General features: G+C 40.7%; 1 protein-coding gene across 1 annotated transcript in view; it reads left to right on the top strand.

Moving 5' to 3' along the window:
- Positions 1-22,053, top strand: part of tm9sf2 (transmembrane 9 superfamily member 2) — a 45,840-nt gene that overhangs the window by 4,056 nt on the left and 19,731 nt on the right. Inside the window, exons 3-7 of the mRNA XM_039671915.2 lie at positions 2,441-2,534; positions 5,389-5,516; positions 5,608-5,737; positions 5,840-5,964; positions 6,156-6,267. Of these exons, the coding sequence (XP_039527849.1) occupies positions 2,441-2,534; positions 5,389-5,516; positions 5,608-5,737; positions 5,840-5,964; positions 6,156-6,267 (589 nt within the window). The remainder of the gene's footprint in view (positions 1-2,440; positions 2,535-5,388; positions 5,517-5,607; positions 5,738-5,839; positions 5,965-6,155; positions 6,268-22,053) is intronic.

The raw sequence follows: 22,053 nt of genomic DNA, 5'->3' as shown, positions 1-22,053 counted from the left end.
ACCCCCCTCCCCTCTGCTACCTGATCCCTCCCACAGGGAAACGAATTGAACAACTTCACTCAATCAAGTTGTCATCATCGGAACTGAGATGTACTCTGTGCAATGTCTGATTCTCGAACAGAAACCCGCTAGGCATACTGCAATATATTCAAGCACTTCAAGAAATATATTTACTTTGAACCGTGATACAGGTGATGCTAAACAGCTAACATTCCAATGCCGACCGGCAGCATTAGCAAGTTTTCAGACTGATAAAAAGCTATTTATGTAACACGTCACACCATATAAGAGTACAAATAAATGTTTACCTGCTCAACAAAAAGTCAGCCGTGTCAGCGTCGGTCTTCAGTCCCAGATCTCGCTGAAGTTTCCTCCATCGGTCAATGGTGAACCCTATATTTATCCTACTCAACTTGCGGCGTTCTTCACATTTTCTTTTCGTCTCTGCTTTTTCCTCAAACGACTTTCTCTTCCGTCCTAACTTTCTTGTAGGGGCAAGCAGGGGACGCTTGCTGATGTATTTTTCGTTGTTATCCATTGCTGTCTGATGTGCTACTTAGCTAGCTACCATGTGCGATCACCTGCTAACGTGCGCGATTCTCATGACGCAGAAGGGGGGCGCGGTCGGGGTGGAGACACGAGCTCCAGGCGGAGTTTCAAGTGTAGCTGGTGATTGGATGAGAGCAGTTGACCAATGTAGCTTTGCGCTCGCAAAGCTTCCATTGGTCAACTTTTATGTGGCTGTACAGCCAATAGAGTGAATGGATTTTTTTCGTTCTTTTTTCTATTTATATTGTTAGGATTATACTATATAACCATAAACAGCATCTAAACGAGGATATTAATAATGAACAATCTTTGAAATCGTATACCCTAGCTTTAAAGGAGAACTGAGTCTGGTGCAAAATCAACCTTTGGTCTAATAAAACATTGGTTCCTAGTCAACCGTTCTCTGAGATTTGTTTTAATGATAATCGAATGTAAAGATTTTTATCTCTAAAAACTGTTTAGCTTATAAGTATATGGGGGCATTTAATAAGTTAAAGGAAATCGCTAGTTAATACCACTAACATGGCTCAAAATAGCCCCACACTAACACAGTCATATAATGAGGGTCCCTAAATACAAAACGAAGCATTGAGAACTTTGTAAGTGTACAGGCCGTTTAATAAGAAGATACTTTATAAAGACCGCACACTTCGTGTATACAGGGAGGAGCCATCTTTGGAAAACAGTCTCGACAACTCCGTTCACACAGTTCAGAAGTTCGCTGAACTTCATACAGTTCAGCTTACTTGGCACGTCGTTCGTGGTTCGACTTGTCAAGACTGTTGCCCCCATATACTAGCACACATATGATGGCTTTCTTTTAATAAAATACACTTACGTTCTGCTCAAGGAAAGAAGATATTTTGAAGTATCTCGGTATCCAAACAGTTATTTACAGTTATTGAATTCCATTGAATGGTTAAACCATTCCACAGAACAAAGCAAGTCATACAGCTTTGGCATGACATGGGGGTGAGTAAATAATGACAGAGTTGTCATTAGACCACAAATTCAAGAGTTATAAAGAGTATATGATAATATGTTATAATAATATGAACACAGAGAAGCACTTGAGATGTTACAGAAACATCTTTGTTACAAACTGTACATATCTTGTTACTGTGATGCAATAGATCTTACGGTGATAAAAAAAAAGAATTCTCAGACAATGTTTCATTGTTTTCAAAGCTTCATTAAAGGGATAGTTCACCCAAAAATGAAAATTCTTTCATTATTTACTCACCTTCATGTTGTTCCAATCCAAACCTCTATGTGTTGTTCCTAACCTCTATTTGTTCTGCTGAACACAAATGAAGATATTTGGAAGAATGTTTTAATCAAACAGATCTCAATCCCCATTGACTTCCATAGTAGGAAAAAAAATACATACTATGGTAGTCAATGGGGATTGAGATCTGTTTGATTAAAACATTCTTCCAAATATCTTGCCTTGTGTACAGCAGTACAAATAAACACACAGAGGTTTGGAACAACTTGATTGTGAATAAACAATGATAGAATTTTCATTTTTGGGTGAACTATCCCTTTAAGGTTTTATTGTTTGGGTTAATGTTAGTTAAATTATTTATTTCCCAAGCATACATTTTATAAATAAACACAGCGAATAAAGTTGTTCTTTAAGAATTTGAATCCTTTTAAAATGGCCACACTCAGTAGTCAACTGAATAGAGAATATTGACAGACAATTTTTTTTTTACTCAGTTTAAACATATCACCTGATAAATTATTAAACAAGAAATCCATCTCAGAAGTGCTGCAGTGGTAGATTTAGTGTTGTTATAACTGCTATTTAAAACAGGTTGTGTTTGGTTTATTTTGATAGTTAACTGTGTCCACAAAGTTTTATACTTCATTATTTTTAATCTTTCAGGTTTGATTTTTGTGCTGATGAGGCAGAGAAGCGTCCATCTGAGAACTTGGGTCAGGTGCTGTTTGGAGAAAGAATTGAGCCGTCTCCATATAAGGTACATTACACAGTTTTCCTATACTAGCAACACCTAGATCATAATGTATACCTTAAGTGCAACTTAAGTCACTTGGGATAAAAGCGTGTGATAAAAGCAAATGCGTAAATGAAAATGCATGCCGACTTAAGCTGTTACATTTTTTTTTCTTTTGCAGTTCTACTTAAAGCTATTGACACGTTAGAGTGTTATTAATCACAATAGCCGTTATTAGCCGCAAAAAAGGACTCAATGCGTGTTCGCGTTACGGACACAGGCGAAACGCGGGCACAGATGCCGCTTTTTAGAAGCATGCAATCCCGAGTTCAGTTCTCTTTAATAGCTTATTGTGCTTGCATGGTCAAATACATACAAAATTATGTCAAAATGCACATTGTGTGGAGTATGTAAACCCCACAGTCTGTTATGTTCTACGCACTCATGAATATCAATAATTAAAAATTGCTTTTGACTAAATCACTTTTGTATCTTTAATACAAGGGGCAACCTCCCCGTCTCTCTCTTGAAGCCAACACGGAAGTGAATTAAACTGCAATTCATCGAGTGGCCGCATGAGGCTGGCTGCAAAAGCGAGTCAAATCTGTATCTCCACCAAGTTAAAATTTCTAACTTCACAGCAGAAAAAAAACATGTTTACAGCCTGGTGGCAAATAGTTGTTTTGGTCTATATCGCTAATTTTGCCCTTCATGATGACTGTGAGGGGGGTGAATTTTTTTACAACTCATCTGTTTAAATTATATTTAAGCCTTATATTTCTGCATAATTAAGGGTGTGGCCACTTGAGTGACGGGTGGATTCTTGCCGCCGCTTTCACTGCTAGTCGTTTGTCTGCTGTCTGTTAGCGTCACCCTCAGCTGTGTTTGTGCTTTTTCTGGGATTATTTCATACAATTTAATACATGTATTATACCTTCGCCCGTGTACGCCGTTGGATTCCGTCGTGTTGAGTATGGAGAGAACGACCAGCGCTGTGTTTCCAGCTGTTTCCCTCGCATGCACTAATGGATGTCTGATGATATCAGTGCGTTCTCTCTGTCCATGTAATATCTTTGGTTTGACCCATCTGAGGAGCTGGTGGCCAAAATCAGATTGTAAAATGGACTGAATAAAGCTCTTTACGAACTTGACGTGAGATGCCGACTGACATGTGCTTGCTTTGAATCACTCTCACATGCACAAGCTTAGAGCAATATTGTAAGTAACTAATTCATTTTTAACTAGCAGAATAATAATGCATCACGATGCACATAGTTGACTGCTTGAATGTTGTGAGTGTGTGAAATGTGTGTGATTTGTGTCATGTACTTGTATACATGCTCTCAACTAATTGCCCCTTGTGAGATTAATAAAGTTGATAAAAAAGTAAAGTAGTCTCACTTTTAGTTACGTCTTAACTATTATAATATTTCGAAGGGCAAAACCATGAACTTTATGCATTGGCTTTACTTTTTCCATCAGCTGTCAATTCAGCACGAGGGCAGTAGCATAGCATTAGCACCCCAGCTCCACCCACGTTCTGCCTCTTTGCCCATTTTAATTTATCCGGTAGTGACGAGAGGTGACGCACTGCCAAGATGGCGACGGCCGGCCCCGCCCACTTTAGGCTTCAAAAACGCTCTTCAGAAACCTATGGGTGACGTCACGGATACTATGTCCATATTTTTTTACAGTCTATGCTTTAATATGCATCAATTTATATTTAATTCATACAGTGAAGACTGTGTGTTTTTATTTTTACATTTGATTATTTACTTGTACTATTTCTTACTACATGTTAAATAAATCTAGGCTACTGTACCTGAAAAACTTTTTCTTTTGTATTTGTCCTATTGTTTGTAATTTGCTTCTTTCTTCCTATTTCTAAAATAAAAAATAAAATGGCCTGCCTTGCTTTATTATAGGAGACTGCCATTCATGTGTGTAATGATTGCAGACACCTTAAAGGAGTAGTTCACTTTTTAAAAAAAACTTTTGCTGATAAGTTACTCACCCCCATGTTATCCAAGATGTCCACGTCTTTCTTTCATCAGTCGAAAAGAAATTAAGGTTTTTGATTAAAACATTCCAGGATTTTCTCCATATAATGGACTTTGTTGGGAACCAAACGGTTCAAGGTCCAAATGACAGTTTCAGTGCAGCTTCAAAGGCCTTTAAACGACACCAGATGATGAATAATGGTGTTATCTAGGACCCTTCGAGTCATGACTCGAAAAAAGATTTGTTCATTTTAATTTTAATGAACGAGTTTGAACAGGAGAGTCACAAACGCTCATCACAGAATAGAGCAAGGCAATCATTTGAGCATATATAAATTTAAACTTTATTTATTTTTGAAATAACCAATCGTTTTGCTAGATAATACCCTTATTCATCATCTGGTGTCGTTTAAAGACCTTTGAAGCTGCACTGAAACTCTCATTTAGACCTCCCATTGAAATCCATTATATGGAGAAAATCCTGGAATGTTTTCATCAAAAACCTTCATTTCTTTTCGACTGAAGAAAGAATGACATGGAACTCTTGGATGACATGGGGGTGAGTAAATTATCAGCATACGTTTTTTTAAAAAGTGAACTGCTCCTTTAATGGCATTTGTTTTATAAAATTGAGTTGAATAAAAGGTTCACATTTGATTCAGTGGGATTTTTTTCTTCAAGACCTATTAAACTGTCTACCACATTTAAATAGGAAAAGTAACACCAAACCATAAACTAGAATAAAATCTATCTATGATATCAAATACAATTTCATTCAAAATTGAGAATCGATTTTTAATAGAATTGTGACCTCAAAAAACAATTATATGGTACCAAAAGATTCCCACCCCTTATTGAGTATCCTTTTTTTCTTCTAGTTTTCCTTCAACAAAAATTTAGAATGCAAGACTGTCTGTGTTAAACCTTACAAAACAGACAAATCGGATGATAAAGCCAAACTGGACTTCCTCAAAAAGGGAATGCTCCTCAATTACCAACATCACTGGTAAGGCATTCACTCAGTCTCTTTCCTCTTCCAGCAGTAACACAGAACGACAAAGAAGCATAGCATCTAATGACTTATTTGCTTCTCTCAGGATTGTTGATAATATGCCAGTGACCTGGTGTTATGATGTGGAGGACAATCAGAAGTTCTGTAATCCTGGTTTCCCCATTGGTTGCTATGTCACGGAATCGGGACGGGCCAAAGATGCTTGTGTGGTCAATGTGTGTAAAACTTCATTACTTCACTCTCATTATTTTTTCTAAGTCTTATGTTGAGTGTTCAGTTTAATGCAACTTGTTTAAGAAATGGTCATTTTTACACAGGCTGACTTCAATGACAAAGACACCTTCTACATCTTCAACCATGTGGACATTACCATCTTCTACCACAAGGTGGAAACCGAGGCTGCTGGTGCCAGACTGGTCGCTGCTAAATTAGAGCCCAAAAGGTATTTGAGGCTCTACAAAAAAATTAAACCAAAAATAAGGCTGCAGAGCAAATCACTGTTTAGCCCATTAAGATTTAACAAAAAGCACAACAATATATTTAAATAACTAATTGTCAAATTGAGGATTATGATGATCATATTTATATAGGTTAATATGTAAAAATGGAGTATGTTTCTATTTCTTTTGAAAGCTTTAAGCACACCAACCCAGACAAAGCAGACTGTACAGGACCTCCCATGAGCCTGGGCAACAAGTTCACTGGAGAACTCAAAATTCCCTACACATACTCCGTCAAGTTTGTGGTCAGTGATTTAAGTACTTCCATATCAGCCTTAAAGGGGAAATGAAGCGACGAATCAAGTTTACATGATTTACAAGATGGATTTCCAATATAATCAACAATTATAAAAGGAACATTACAAATGTAAACATTTAGAAGAAAAAAGGAAAAAACTTTGTATCTTTTGCCGCCATTGTGCTGTTGACTTCACGGGGTTGGTTGGCTCAAGTTTAACAGGCTCTGGGCACTGAAAATCGCGACATTAAACTGTGTTTATACCAGTGTTTTGACCGCGAACGACTAATGTTAGGTACAGTTATTAGACAAAAAGACGACTTCTCATGTTATATGTTGATAAACTGCACATAGAAACATTGTTCACGATGTCTGCCGTCAGATATTCCCGTCTCGTCAACAACATGTAAGTTAGCATGTATTTGTTAAAGGGGAAATGAAACGTCCGTATTTTCGCACTGGTAGTGCTAGTAGCTACAGCCTACATATACTTGGAAAAAGTGTCTCCGCTCTGACATCCTTCAGGGAAAGCATCGCCGCTTCCACACGTCTAACTCCCGGTACAGCATGGTAAACGTGTGCGCCGCTGATGCAGAATTGACCACTCAATACATGCTCAAGATCAACCTCTTGACAGCGGATGGACTCTGACACGGAGGACATCGCAGGACAACAGCCACACTGACACCTGGTAAGTTAGCGTTGCAAACACGCTCATCACCCCAAACCACCACCGGCTGTTCTACATAGCAACGTAACTTACATGGTGTTGATGAGACGGGAATATGACGGCAGACATCGCGAAAAATGTTTCTATGTGCAGTTTGTCAACATATAACATTAGACGTCGTCTTTTTGTCTAATAACTGTACCTAACAATAGTCGTTCGCGGTCAAAACACTGGTGTAAACACAGTTTGATGTCGCGATTTTCAGTGCCCAGAGCCTGTTAAACTTGAGCCAAACAACCCCGTGACGTCAACTGCACAATGGCGGCGCCCTGGCGGCGAAAGATACAAAGTTTTTCCTTTTTTTCTTCTAAATGTTTACATTTGTAATGTTTCTTATATAATTGTTGATTATATTGGAAATTCATCTTGTAAATCATGTAAACTTGATTCACCGCTTCATTTCCCCTTTAAAGGTCCCCTGACATGAAATTTTCACTTTCTGAGGTTTTTTAAAATTAACGTGAGTTCCCCTAGCCTGTATATGGCGCCCCCCAGTGGCTAGAAATTTCAATCGGTGTAAACCGAGCTTTGGCTATTTCCCTGCCTTTGAAAAAAATTAAAGTTTAGACAAGCTGATCTTGAATCTCCCCTGTATGACTTCATACGGGGGAAAGGTAACCTCCCCTTTTCTGTTTTGCCTGTCCTGAGAATGTGCCTCGCCCATGAGAAAATGTGCTAGGAAGTATGTACACGATTTGAGTTTTTCCTCAAGAGATATCATGGCTTGCAAACGAACAAAGCATGACAGTTGATCAGTGTTCGGAAGTATAAATGAACACATAAGTATTTTTTTAGTTTCTTCATCCGAGCCTTTGAAGAAACATTGGGTTAATTTTATTTTCTCTGGAAATGCGCCAACACAACTTCCCAAAGTTTTGTATGGTCCAAACATTTCTCCATTTCCTCAACTTAGGCCAATACAGAGCTGGCCTCGACGAACGTCTGAAAATAAATCATCGAGCTACCCAGCAACAATTTCTGATGTGTAGCCTAATTGTTCAAGTTTAGACAGGTAATCTTCCTCTTAAAATCGTTCAATACTGTTTATGCATAAGTAGTTTAAACCAGTGACTAAAATATCAACTTCACATAGTTTCTTTTAATAGGATGGAAAAAAAAACTTATTTAAAGGGGTGGTAAAGTATGATTTCACTTTTTTAACTTTAGTTAGTGTGAAATGTTGCTGTTTGAGCATAAATAACAGTATCAAAGTTAAAATGCTCAAAGTTCAAAGCAAAGGAAGATATTTGCTTTTAAAGAAAAGGACTACAACAAACGTCTGGTAGGGATTACATGAAGTTCCTCCTTGGTTAGTGACATCAGCAACCCCAAAAATGTACATAAACCCCGCCCCTGGGAATACGCAGTTCATGTTGAGAAGAGGAAGAGAGGTTGTATAAGAGTACATTTGTGAGTCAGCTCAAACTTTAGCATCCTTCATTTCACATGCAATAGAAAGTCACTCTGTGTGCATCTCACAGCAGTTCATATACGAGCAATTTATAGATTACCATGACAGAATATCCTAATTGAAGATAACTTCACATCAGCAACATAAATGCATCAACTAACCGTCCTGTTGCGTTCTACATGTCACTTCTTTTTGAGTCTCTCCATCTTTGACTGACTCCATTTTAACATTTAAAGGGAGAACAGTTTCTGTCATTTTTGTGTGTCTACGTGAGGTAATCAGGGCTGCTAACACACACAAGCTCTTGAAACCCCACCCTCTGCAGCAGCTCATTTACATTTAAAGGGCCAGGCACAAAACGGTGTGTTTTTGCAAACCCTCAAAAAGTGACAACTTTAACATGCTATAAAAAATATCTGGGGGGTATATTGTGCTAGAACTTCACATACACACACACTCTGGGGACATCAGAGACTTATTTTACATCTTGTGAAATGGTATTTTACCACCCCTTTAAAATTGTGAACGAATTATATACAAAGCGAGCAAAGAAAGAAGATCTTTCCACACAGCGTGGGTTATGAAATCAATGACGCATGTTACACTGCACAACGACGCTCTTACTGTATGTACAACCCGAATTCCGGAAAAGTTGGGACATTTTTTAAATTTGAATAAAATGAAAACTATATGACTTTCAAATCACATTAGCTAATATTTTATTCACAATAGAACATAGATAATATAAACAAATGTTTAAACGGAGAAATTTTACACTTTAATCCACTGAATGAGCTCATTTCAAATTTGATGCCTGCTACAGGTCTCAAAATAGTTGGGACAGGGGCAACAAATGGTTGAAAAAGCAATAAATTTAGAAAGGATTCAGGTGGGAGAACATCTATAGCAACTAATTAAGTTAATTGATATCAGGTCTGTAACATGATTAGCTATAAAAGGGATGTCTTAGAGAGGTAGAGTCTCTCAGAAGTAAAGATGGGCAGAGGCTCTCCAATCTGTGAAAGAGTGCGTAAAAAGATTGTGGAACACTTTAAAAACAATGTTCCTCAACGTCAAATTGCAAAGGCTTTGCAAATCTCATCATCTTCAGTGCACAACATCATCAAAAGATTCAGAGAAACTGGAGACATCTCTGTGCGTAAGGGACAAGGGCGAAGACCTTTATTGGATGCCGTGATCTTCGGGCCCTCAGACGACACTGCATCACTCATCGGCATGATTGTGTGAATGACATTACTAAATGGGCCCAGGAATACTTCCAGAAACCACTGTCGGTAAACACAATCCGCCGTGCCATCTCCAGATGCCAACTAAAGCTCTATCATGCAAAAAGGAAGCCATATGTGAACATGGTCCAGAAGCGGCGTCGTGTCCTGTGGGCCAAGGCTCATTTAAAATGGACTATTTCAAAGTGGATAAGTATTCTATGGTCCGACAAGTCCAAATGTGACATTCTTGTTGGAAATCACGGACGCCGTGTCCTCCGGACAAAAGAAGAGGGAGACCTTCCATTGTGTTATCGGCGTTCAGGTCAAAAGCCAGCATCTCTGATGGTATGGGGTTGCATAAGTGCATACGGTATGGGCAGCTTGCATGTTTTGGAAGGCACTATGAATGCTGAAAGCTATATAAAGGTTTTAGAGCAACATATGCTCCCCTCCAGACAACGTCTATTTCAGGGAAGGCCTTGTGTATTTCAGCAGGACAATGCAAAAACACATACTGCAGCTATTACAACAGCATGGCTTCGTCGTAGAAGACTCTGGGTTCTGAATTGGCCTGCCTGCAGTCCAGATCTTTCACCAAAAAGAGAACATTTGGCGCATCATTAAACGAAAAATGCGTCAAAGGCGACCACGAACACTTCAGCAGCTGGAAACCTATATAAGACAAGATTGGGACCAAATTCCAACACCAAAACTTCAGACACTCGATGCCCAGACGTCTTCATACTGTTTTGAAAAGAAGAGGAGATGTTACACCATGGTAAACGTGCCCCCGTCCCAACTATTTTGAGACCTGTAGCAGGCATCAAATTTGAAATGAGCTCATTTAGTGGATAAAAGTGTACAATTTCTCCGTTTAAACATTTGTTATGTTATCTATGTTCTATTGTGAATAAAATATTGGCTCATGTGATTTGAAAGTCGTATAGTTTTCATTTTATTCAAATTTAAAAAACGTCCCAACTTTTCCGGAATTCGGGTTGTACATCGTGTTTGCATTGGTGGAAGCATTAGAGAGAGTGCAGAATCTGCGTTGCAATGAGAAGATCTTCATTCTCGCAGTAAATAGACTGTCATCTGCTTGCTCAGTGCTCATCACGGCAACATTTAATGTGATGGGAATAGATCTATATACTTTAGAAACATCTCATGATTCGTTAATCTTGATAGCTGAAATAGTAAAAACGTATAACGTATAATAGCTGTAGTAAAAATATTCGAGAGAGTTTCACATGGAATATGTTACTATTTCATATGCAAGCATGTCAGCCAATCACAGCAGTGTCCGGTTACACACAGCAGACACACCCCTTCAAACAGAGCGTTCAAATCAGGGGCTAAAATCAGGCTGGGAAAAATGCCTTTTATTTCTCAATTATGACTATTTTTCATCTAAAAATTTACTAGCATTATAAGGACAACCCAGAAAACATTATAAAATAATAAAATAGCCCCATGTCAGCGGACCTTTAAAGGGTCATGAACCCCAAAACAAAGTTTTTTGAGATGTGAACAGACTCATCACTAAAAACACAAACAACTCAACTCATGGAGCGCGCAACAATAAGTTGTTATGGACATATTTCATGTACTCTTGTGCTCTAAACATGAATCAGCACTGTGTATCTGCATATATTTAATCTAGGGCTGACTTCTAATAGTGGAGGATTTGACAATTCGATTCGTAGGGGTCTGATTTGACTATGAATGTTATAGTCGAATAGTACACGGCCAGTTCAACCTTGTATAAATCAGGTTATGTGTGTCTCCCGCTCACGAGTGCTCACTCTTAACAGACACAGGAACAGACACACTGTCCCCGGCGCTGCTCGCGCGTCACAGAATGTTCATCAAGCGCTCCCCGTTCACAGTAACCAGGTCGTCTCATTCAAAACAGCCAACCGTTGCTGTCAGCGAGCCGCCGTACATTAAACTCATATGAGTCAGGCTGCTAATGTAAGTTACGTGTCCGCCCCAGCACGCTTACATAAACGCCTCACCTCCGGTGCCGCGCACTCGCTACATTCCCAGCACATCTAGTGGATGCATAACGCAAACCCAGTCAAACATTTGACTGCAGTATGCGCCTCATAATCCGGTGCGCCTTAAAGGGTACCCCGACTAGTGAGGCATGTTGGCCTTATAAGATTAACGTGAGCGTCAGCTATAAAAAGGTGATACAAAAACACTCAATGTTTTTGGTTTTAATAAAAAAAAAGTCAAATCCGTTCACTCGTAGGCCGCTATAGTTATTTACGTCTCAATGCATTCTGGGTAGTGACGTGTAAAGGTTGTTGCTAGCCCAGTTTTGACAGTAGCGAGATGAACACATCTGCCGTTCAGCCTTTTCAGTTTGAACCCTTAAATCAAGAGAATAACGCGGAAAACGATAGGCATACTCAAGAGTTACATGAAAATTAAGATTATCAGAGAGTTGAAGAAGCGAGAGTGGGGCAAAATAGATGGTGTCTGCGGCAGTGGCCAATGCCAAGCGAGAACGAGAGAGTTTGCTGTAAAGAGCTCCACTTTTTGTCAGCAGCTGTCCAGGGTAGGCTGTATCGATCAGACGATCGTACTATCAATATAAATAATTTAATAAGTCATCTACCGCCGTCGTGTGCTTCCCTAAGCAGTCACTCACTATGTTCAACGCATAGAAATAGCTGCTCTCGGACCTTGTTCAAAATCCTGCCGCGCCACAGAGCACCATTAGGTTACATAGTTTTATATTTAATTTAAATTATTTGTTTCAAATCGTTGTTATGTATTTACTGACTTCACCCTGCGCAGCAATTAGGGCTGTAATCAACCAAAGAAATCCTTAGTCGACCAAAGTCTTGTCCTGCCCAACGATTAGGCTAGTCGACCTAAAAAAAAAATAAAATAAAAAAGACGGGATGATGTGATTGAACATTTTTTTAACAATTGTCATAGAGCATTTATAAAATAAAAACGAAAAAACATCAAAAATACATAAAACTATAATAATAATAATAGAATTCTTTGCAAATTAAGTGATTTTTTTTTTAACTGCAAAGTGAGGAGCTCTGTCCTAACAATCGCGCACCTGACCACTGCTACACGCTACAAAAAAATTGCTATCTGCCACATAATGAAAAATCCTAACAAAAGCTCTCGTTATACAGGCTGTATATTCTTCTTTACTTTCAATGCTATGGGTTAACTTTTGTCCAGCCAATCTATGCGTTTTAAATCAAACGCACAAAAAAACAAAAGCCCAAAAAACAATCCTAATAATAATTAGCTGTATTGTAGGACCGCATATAGGTTATTTTCGTTTTGTTATATTATTTAGGCTATTTTCGAATGCGTAAAGTGTACAAATAAAAAAAAAAACATATCAAGAAAACACAATCTATTGAGTCAGCATGATAAAGATGACGCGCTCTTTTTCCAAGTGCGTCCACGCCGCATCGAGATAAAAACATATTGTGTATAAAAACATAAAAACCAAAACAAGTAGCGTTCTAACTGAATGAATACAGCTAAACTATATTCCTTACTGAGCGCGCAGCAGCAGTGCAGCCAGCCACAGGTGCGAACCGAGTGTTCTATGTGTGTGCGCTAAACTGTGGCGCTGTTACAAAATAGCCTAAATTAAAGTATTTAAATTTGGGGATAAAACATAGGCTAATTATATTTAGAATACAGTAATATACGTATACCTGCGTATAAAGGAATAAATATCAAGGAGTAAATCATTATAAATTTCTTTCTATAAGTAAATGCATCAATAAGAATGTCAGTCGACCAAGACTGATTAGTCGACTAAACGACTAAAGTTAACAGCAATATACATTAAAGATTACATTTATTTACAGAAATCAGCTGGTTGAATGAAAATGGCTGATGTTACCGGATTTTCAGGTGATGATATTCTCAATTCATTCAGTTAACGGAGGCTCTGAAGCAAAGTGAATTCAGACTGCAGACTAATAAGCAACGATTGTATTTAATTGTACAGTACAATCATGACATAGTACAGACATGATCTCAATTCCATAATGTCCTTTCTTAAACATAACCATATTGCTGGCCATAGACAAAGTCTGGTAATTCCTCGAGTTGTCATGGAAGCGGCGCAGCGCTTCTCGTCTGAACCCGGTGTGCAAAACCCCCTTTACAAAGTCAACACTATTCTGCTCATCTACCTCATGTACATTTTCAATCTTACAATTAAGTTACAATATATTAAAATCTTTAATCTAAGACTATAACGTTACTAAATACTGATCTCTTTACAGCAAACGCGGTCGTTCTCGCTTGCCACTGGTATGGAGTTGCCGCACAGACACCGCGTTATTCTCTTGATTTAAGCCTACGGTGCGCTCGGGTTCAAACTGAGATGGCTGAACGGCAGACGTGTTCATCGCACTACTGTCAACTTATCTAGCTAGCCGGATATGTTGTAAAAAAACAATAAACGAAGCAGCTACAACGGCTAGGCTCAACCGACTGCAACCTTTACACGTCACTACCCAGAATGCATTTAGACGTAAATAACTATGGCGGCCTACGAGTGAATTGATTTTCGACTTTTTTTAAAAGATCAAAAACATTTGGAGTGTTTTTGTATCACCTTTTTATATCAGTCGCCCACGTTAATCTAATAAGGCCAACATGCCAACTAGTCAGGGTTCCCTTTAAAGTGCGAAAAATAGGGATATTATTATTTTTTGTAATTCTGTGATTTACACTGCTCAAATCAGATGAGGAAGGGTTGGTTCTCCACAAAACAAAATATTATTTTTCGTGTTCACAGAGGAAAAAACAATGTTACAGACGTGACAGTTCTCCGACGGACACGAACGCTCTGAAGCAGCACTTAAAGACTGCTTTAAAACTTTCACAGACCTCAAACAGAAAAGCACAAAGCCTTTCTTTAAAGTGATTTTCGTTTTTTTTATAAGTTTTTCTTGATTTTAATTAATGTTTCATCAACCAATTGTCTGGATTTAATAAATAAGAAGGAAAAGCAGACAATTAGCCTACTGATAATCAAGGTACGGAGGCACCGATGTGTGAACTCGAGCTCATCTCATAAATATAGGCTATGTGCCAAGCGTAGTTTCGAACTTCTGTTTTTGTCAGAAGTCGGCATATCAGTTTCCGGTCTACGACTGGTCATCCGCATCCACTAATAAACAAACAAGATGAGTGCTGCTGTTGTACGAAAAAAAGAGTTCTTAAACACATCTAAGTTTCTAAGAACTGTAGTGGATCTAACGTCCGTTTCACACCAGTTTGCAGTGTGTGTTGTGGTGCAGGAGCGTGCTGTTAGTGCGTTCACATATTATGATGCGTTTGCACAGTGAATAACTGATCCGCGGCTGTACAACAAACACATACTTAATATTTTTATTTAAAGTCCAGAAGTTATGCTGCAACTTACTTGTAAAAACAAAAAGTTGTGTCACCATTGCGATTCTTTGTATGCACGTTTAAACACAATTTAAACAATGTAAATTAGGGCTATTACTCCATGCATTACTTGCAAGTGGTCAAATATTTACTATGTTAAAATCGCAAATAATTTAAGTTAAAACTTGAAATTGACAAAAGCAGCCGACTTGCCTTTTCTTTTGCATTTAAATTTTAAAACAATAGATCTTGCATGTCACAAATAACTTATTTTTCCACCTCCACGATTGAGACGAGTGTTGTTCATTCTGTCGCCTGGTTGAAGTAAATTGTAGTTTTCCTTGAATAAATGTGCATTTATGATGAGATTACTACATTTTATTTACAAACCAAATTCCATAAAAGTTGGGACACTGTACAAATTGTGAACAAAAACAAAATGCAATGATGTGGAAGTTTCAAATTTCAATATTATATTTAGAATACAACATAGATGACATATCAAATGTTGAAAGTGAGACATTTTGAATTGCCATGCCAAATATTGGCTCCTTTTGGATTTCTTGAGAGCTACAAATTCCAAAAAAGTTGGGACAGGTAGCAATAAGAGGCCAGAAAAGTTAAATGTACATATAAGGAACCGCTGGAGGACCAATTTGCAACTTATTAGGTCAATTGGCAACATGATTGGGTATAAAAAGAGCCTCTCAGAGTGGCAGTGTCTCTCAGAAGTCAAGATGGGCAGAGGGTCACCAATTCCCCCAATGCTGAGGCAAAAAATAGTGGAGCAATATCAGAAAAGAGTTTCTCAGAGAAAAATTGCAAAGAGTTTGAAGTTATCATCATCAACAGTGCATATCATCCAAAGATTCAGAGAATCTGGAACAATCTCTGTGCATAAGGGTCAAGGCCGGAAAACCATACTGAATGCCCGTGATCTTCGGGCCCTTAGACGGCACTGCATCACACACAGGAATGCTACTGTAATGGAAATCGCAACATGGGCTCAAGAATACTTCCAGAAAACATTGTCAGTGAACACAATCCACCGTGCCATTCACTGTTACCGGCTAAAGCTCTATAGGTCAAAAAAGAAGCCATATCTAAACGGGAACCAGAAGCGCAGGTGTTTTCTCTGGGTCAAGGCTCATTTAAAGTGGATTCTAGCAAAGTGGAAAACTGTTCTGTGGTCAGACGAATTAAAATTTGAAGTTCTTTTTGGAAAGCTGGGACGCCATGTCATCCGGACTAAAGAGGACAAGGACAACCCAAGTTGTTATCAGCGCTCAGTTCAGAAGCCTGCATCTCTGATGGTATGGGGTTGCATGAGTGCGTGTGGCATGGGCAGCTTACACATCTGGAAAGGCGTGTTATCTGCACGTTTTCGTCGATGGGCGTGTCCGTGGCGTCGATGATTCGCCATGAAACAGAAAGTTGTAGTAACTTGGCTGTAAATGTCCAAATCTGTTAGAAATTTTACACATTTGACAAGAGTCCCGTCCTGAACAAATCTACATGCCGACATTCACCCACAGTCATAGCGCCACCTGCTGGCAACAGAAAGTGACCTTTAATGAAGCAGCGTAGCAAATGCACAGCTGAGCTGCAGAATATGCAACGCGGCCGCCTCACACCCCGATGCGCTACAGGTGCGAGGGCCCGCCCATCGCTGCTTGCAGCTTTAATTAGGGCCCGACCACTAATAGTGCGAGGACGAGGACCCTCTTGAAACTGTTAGGGTTATTAGGGCCCGAGCACTAACAGTGCGAGGACCCTATTGAAACTGTTAGGGTTATTAGGGCCCGAGCACTAACAGTGCGAGGACCCTATTGAAACTGTTAGGGTTATTAGGGCCCGAGCACTAACAGTGCGAGGACCCTATTGAAACTGTTAGGATTATTTTATTTTTTATTTTTTTTTTTTTCTGCAAAGTAAGTGCCATTTTCGGGGCCACAACATGCTCAAAAACTCACCAAATTTGGCACTCATGTCAGGACTGGTGAAAAATTTCGTATTTTGTGGGTTTCGCGGATGGGCGGGGCAAAATGGCTCGCTAGCGCCACCTAGAAAATTGGAAAAAATTAGCCCCTCGTCCACGTTCAACCTACATGCACGAAATTTGGTGGGGACGTGTATCCTTTGAAGACGCACAAATGCCTCAAGAACCCTTACCCTAAACTCGACAGGAAGTCCGCCATTTTGAATTCGGCGACCAAATTGGGACGATTTACACACTCCGTACTTTAACGAACTCCTCCTAGGGATTTAGTCGGATCGACTTCAAATTTCTGCTGTGCCTTCTAAAGGCATTGACGATGTAAAGTTGTGCTCTCTGCGCGTTTTCATCGATGGGCATGTCCGTGGCGTCGATGATTCGCCATGAAACAGGAAGTTGTAGTAACTTGGCTGTAAATGCCCAGATCTGAATGAAATTTGACACATTTGACAAAAGTCCCACCCTGAACAAATCTACATGCCCGCATTCACCCTAAGTCATAGCGCCACCTGCTGGCAACAGAAAGTGACCTTTAACGAAGCAGCGAACCAAATTCACAGCCACACCGGCTGAGCCGCAGAATATGCAACGCGGCCGCCTCACACCCCAACACGCTACAGGTGCGAGGGCCCGCCCATCGCTGCTTGCAGCTTTAATTTTTTTTTAGGGCCCGAGCACTAACAGTGCGAGGACCCTATTGAAACTGTTAGGATTATTATTTATTTTTTTTTTTTTTTTTTCTTTTTTCTGCAAAGTAAGTGCCATTTTCGGGGCCGCAACATGCTCAAAAACTCACCAAATTTGGCACGCATGTCAGGACTGATGAAAAATTTCGTATTTTGTGGGTTTCGCGGATGGGCGAGGCAAAATGGCACGCTAGCGCCACCTAGAAAATTGGAAAAAATTAGCCCCTCGTCCACATTCAACCTACATGCAAGAAATTTGGTGGGGACGTGTATCATATCAAGACGCACAAAAAAGCCTCAAGAACCCATACCCTAAACTCGACAGGAGGTCCGCCATTTTGAATTTGGCGGCCATTTTTGGACGATTTACAGACTCCGTACTTTAACGAACTCCTCCTAGGGATTTAGTCGGATCGACTTAAAATTTCTGCTGTGCCTTCTAAAGGCATTGACGATGTAAAGTTGTGCTATCTGCGCGTTTTCGTCGATGGGCGTGTCCGTGGCGTCGAAGATTCGCCATGAAACAGGAAGTTGTAGTAACTTGGCTGTAAATGCCCAGATCTGCACGAAATTTTACACATTTGACAAGAGTCCCGCCCTGAACAAATCTACATGCCGACATTCACCCACAGTCATAGCGCCACCTGCTGGCAACAGGAATTGGCCTTTAACGAAGCAGCCCCCGCCGCTTGTTTGACCTACATGTACGAAATTTCTGTGGTACATCTACCATGACCAGACGCACAAAAAAGCCTCAAGAACCCATACCCTAAACTCGACAGGAAGTCCGCCATTTTGAATTTGGCGACTGATTTGGGACGATTTACACACTCCGTACTTTAACGAACTCCTCCTAGGGATTTAGTCGGATCAACTTCAAATTTCTGCTGTACCTTCTAAAGGCATTGACGATGTAAAGTTGTGCTATCTGCGCGTTTTCGTCGATGGGCGTGTCCGTGGCATCGATGATTCGCCATGAAACAGGAAGTTGTAGTAACTTGGCTGTAAATGCCCAGATCTGCACGAAATTTTACACATTTGACAAGAGTCCTGCCCTGAACAAATCTACATGCCGACATTCACCCACAGTAATTGCACCACCTGCTGGCAACAGGAAGTGACCTTTAACGAAGCAGCCCCCGCCGCTTGTTTGAGCGACATGTACGAAATTTCTGTGGTACATCTACCATGACCAGACGTACAAAAAAGCCTCAAGAACCCATCCCCTAAACTCGACAGGAAGTCCGCCATTTTGAATTTGGCGACCGATTTGGGATGATTTACACACTCCGTACTTTAACGAACTCCTCCTAGGGATTTAGTCGGATCGACTTCAAATTTCTGCTGTACCTTCTAAAGGCATTGACGATGTAAAGTTGTGCTATCTGCGCGTTTTCGTCGATGGGCGTGTCCGTGGCGTCGATGATTCGCCATGAAACAGGAAGTTGTAGTAACTTGGCTGTAAATGCCCAGATCTGCACGAAATTTTACACATTTGACAAGAGTCCTGCCCTGAACAAATCTACATGCCGACATTCACCCACAGTAATTGCACCACCTGCTGGCAACAGGAAGTGACCTTTAACGAAGCAGCCCCCGCCGCTTGTTTGAGCGACATGTACGAAATTTCTGTGGTACATCTACCATGACCAGACGTACAAAAAAGCCTCAAGAACCCATCCCCTAAACTCGACAGGAAGTCCGCCATTTTGAATTTGGCGACCGATTTGGGATGATTTACACACTCCGTACTTTAACGAACTCCTCCTAGGGATTTAGTCGGATCGACTTCAAATTTCTGCTGTACCTTCTAAAGGCATTGACGATGTAAAGTTGTGCTATCTGCGCGTTTTCGTCGATGGGCGTGTCCGTGGCGTCGATGATTCGCCATGAAACAGGAAGTTGTAGTAACTTGGCTGTAAATGCCCAGATCTACACGAAATTTTACACATTTGACAAGAGTCCCGCCCTGAACAAATCTACATGCCGACATTCACCCACATTCATAGCGCCACCTAGTGGCAAGAGGAAGTGACATTTAACGAAGCAGCCCCCGTCGCATGTTTGACCGACATGTACGAAATTTCTGTGGTACATCTACCATGTCCAGACGCACAGAAAAGTCTCTTGGAGCGATGCCCTAAACTCAACAGGAAGTCAGCCATTTCTAATTTTACCGCCATTTTTGGATGATTTACTCATTACGTACTTTAACTAACTCCTCCTAGGGCTTTAGTCGGATCGCCTTCAAATTTCTGCTGTGCCTTCTAAAGGCATTGACGATGAAAAGTTGTGCTATCTGCGCGTTTTCGTCGATGGGCGTGTCCGTGGCGTCGATGATTCGCCATGAAACAGGAAGTTGTAGTAACTTGGCTGTAAATGCCCAGATCTGCACGAAATTTAACACATTTGACAAGAGTCCCGCCCTGATCAAATCTACATGCCGACATTTACCCACAGTCATAGCGCCACCTGCTGGCAACAGGAAGTGGCCTTTAACGAAGCAGTGTGGCAAATGCACAGCCGCACTGGCTGAGCTGCAGAAAATGAAACGCGGCCGCCTCAGACCCCGACGTGCTACAGGTGCGAGGGCCCGCCCATCGCTGCTTGCAGCTTTAATTTTTTCTTTTTTTTTTTTTCTGCAAAGTAAGCTCGATTTTCACGGCCACAACATGCTCAAAAACTCACCAAATTTGGCATGCATGTCAGGACTGGTGAAAAATTTCGTATTTTGTGGGTTTCGCGGATGGGCGTGGCAAAATGGCTCGCTAGCGCCACCTAGAAAATTGGAAAAAATTAGCCCCTCGTCCACGTTCAACCTACATGCACGAAATTTGGTGGGGACGTGTATCATATCAAGACGCACAAAAAAGCCTCAAGAACCCATAGCCTAAACTCGACAGGAAGTCCGCCATTTTGAATTTGGCAGCCATTTTGGGACGATTAACACACTCCGTACTTTAACGAACTCCTCCTAGGGATTTAGTCGGATCGACTTAAAATTTCTGCTGTGCCTTCTACAGGCATTGATGATGTAAACTTGTGCTATCTGCGCATTTTCGTTGATGGGCGTGTCCGTGGCGTTGATGATTCGCAATGAAACAGGAAGTTGTAGTAACTTGGCTGTAAATGCCCAGATCTACACGAAATTTTACGCATTTGACAAGAGTCCCGTCCTGAACAAATCTACATGCCGACATTCACACACATTCATAGCGCCACCTAGTGGCAAGAGGAAGTGACTTTTAACGAAGCAGCCCCCGTCGCATGTTTGACCGACATGTACGAAATTTCTGTGGTACATCTACCATGTCCAGACGCACAGAAAAGTCTCTTGGAGCGATGCCCTAAACTCAACAGGAAGTCAGCCATTTCTAATTTTACCGCCATTTTTGGATGATTTACTCATTACATACTTTAACTAACTCCTCCTAGGGCTTTAGTCGGATCGACATCACATTTCTGCTGTGCCTTCTAAAGGCATTGACGATGTAAAGTTGTGCTATCTGTGCGTTTTTGTCCATGGGCGTGTCCGTGACGTCGATGATTCGCCATGACACAGGAAGTTGTTGTAACTTGGCTGTAAATGCCCAGATCTGCACGAAATTTTACATATTTGACAAGAGTCCCGTCCTGAACAAATCTACATGCCGACATTCACCCACAGTCATAGCGCCACCTAGTGGCAACAGGAAGTGACCTTTAACGAAGCAGCCCCCGCCGCATGTTTGACCTTCATATGCGGAATATGCAACGTGGCTGCCTCACACCCGACGTGCTACAGGTGTGAGGGCCCGCCCATCGCTGCTTGCAGCTTTAATTTTTTATTTTTTTTATTTTTTCTGCAAAGTAAGCGCCATTTTCGGGGCCGCAACATGCTCAAAAACTCACCAAATTTGGCACACGTCAGGACTGGTGAAAAATTACGTATTTTGTGATTTTCGCGGATGGGCGTGGCAAAATGGCTCCCTAGCGCCACCTAGAAAATTGGAAAAAATTAGCCCCTCGTCCACGTTCAACCTATATGCACGAAATTTGGTGGGGACGTGTATCATATCCACACGCACAAAAAAGCCTCAAGAACCCATACCCTAAACTCGACAGGATGTCCACCATTTTTAATTTGGCAGCCATTTTGGGACGATTAACATACTTCGTACTTTAACGAACTCCTCCTAGGGATTTAGTCGGATCGACTTCAAATTTCTGCTGTGCCTTCTACAGGCATTGATGATGTAAAGTTGTGCTATCTGCGCGTTTTCGTCGATGGACGTGTCCGTGGCGTCGCTGATTCGCAATGAAACAGGAAGTTGTATTAACTTGACCGTAAATGCCCAGATC

The sequence above is a fragment of the Pimephales promelas genome, chromosome 6, assembly GCF_988280905.1.
Source record: "Pimephales promelas chromosome 6, fPimPro1.hap1.1, whole genome shotgun sequence".
NCBI classification, from domain to species: domain Eukaryota; kingdom Metazoa; phylum Chordata; class Actinopteri; order Cypriniformes; family Leuciscidae; genus Pimephales; species Pimephales promelas.
The sequence above is the reverse complement of the archived record's forward strand: the minus strand, read 5'-3'. Positions and strand labels throughout refer to the sequence as shown.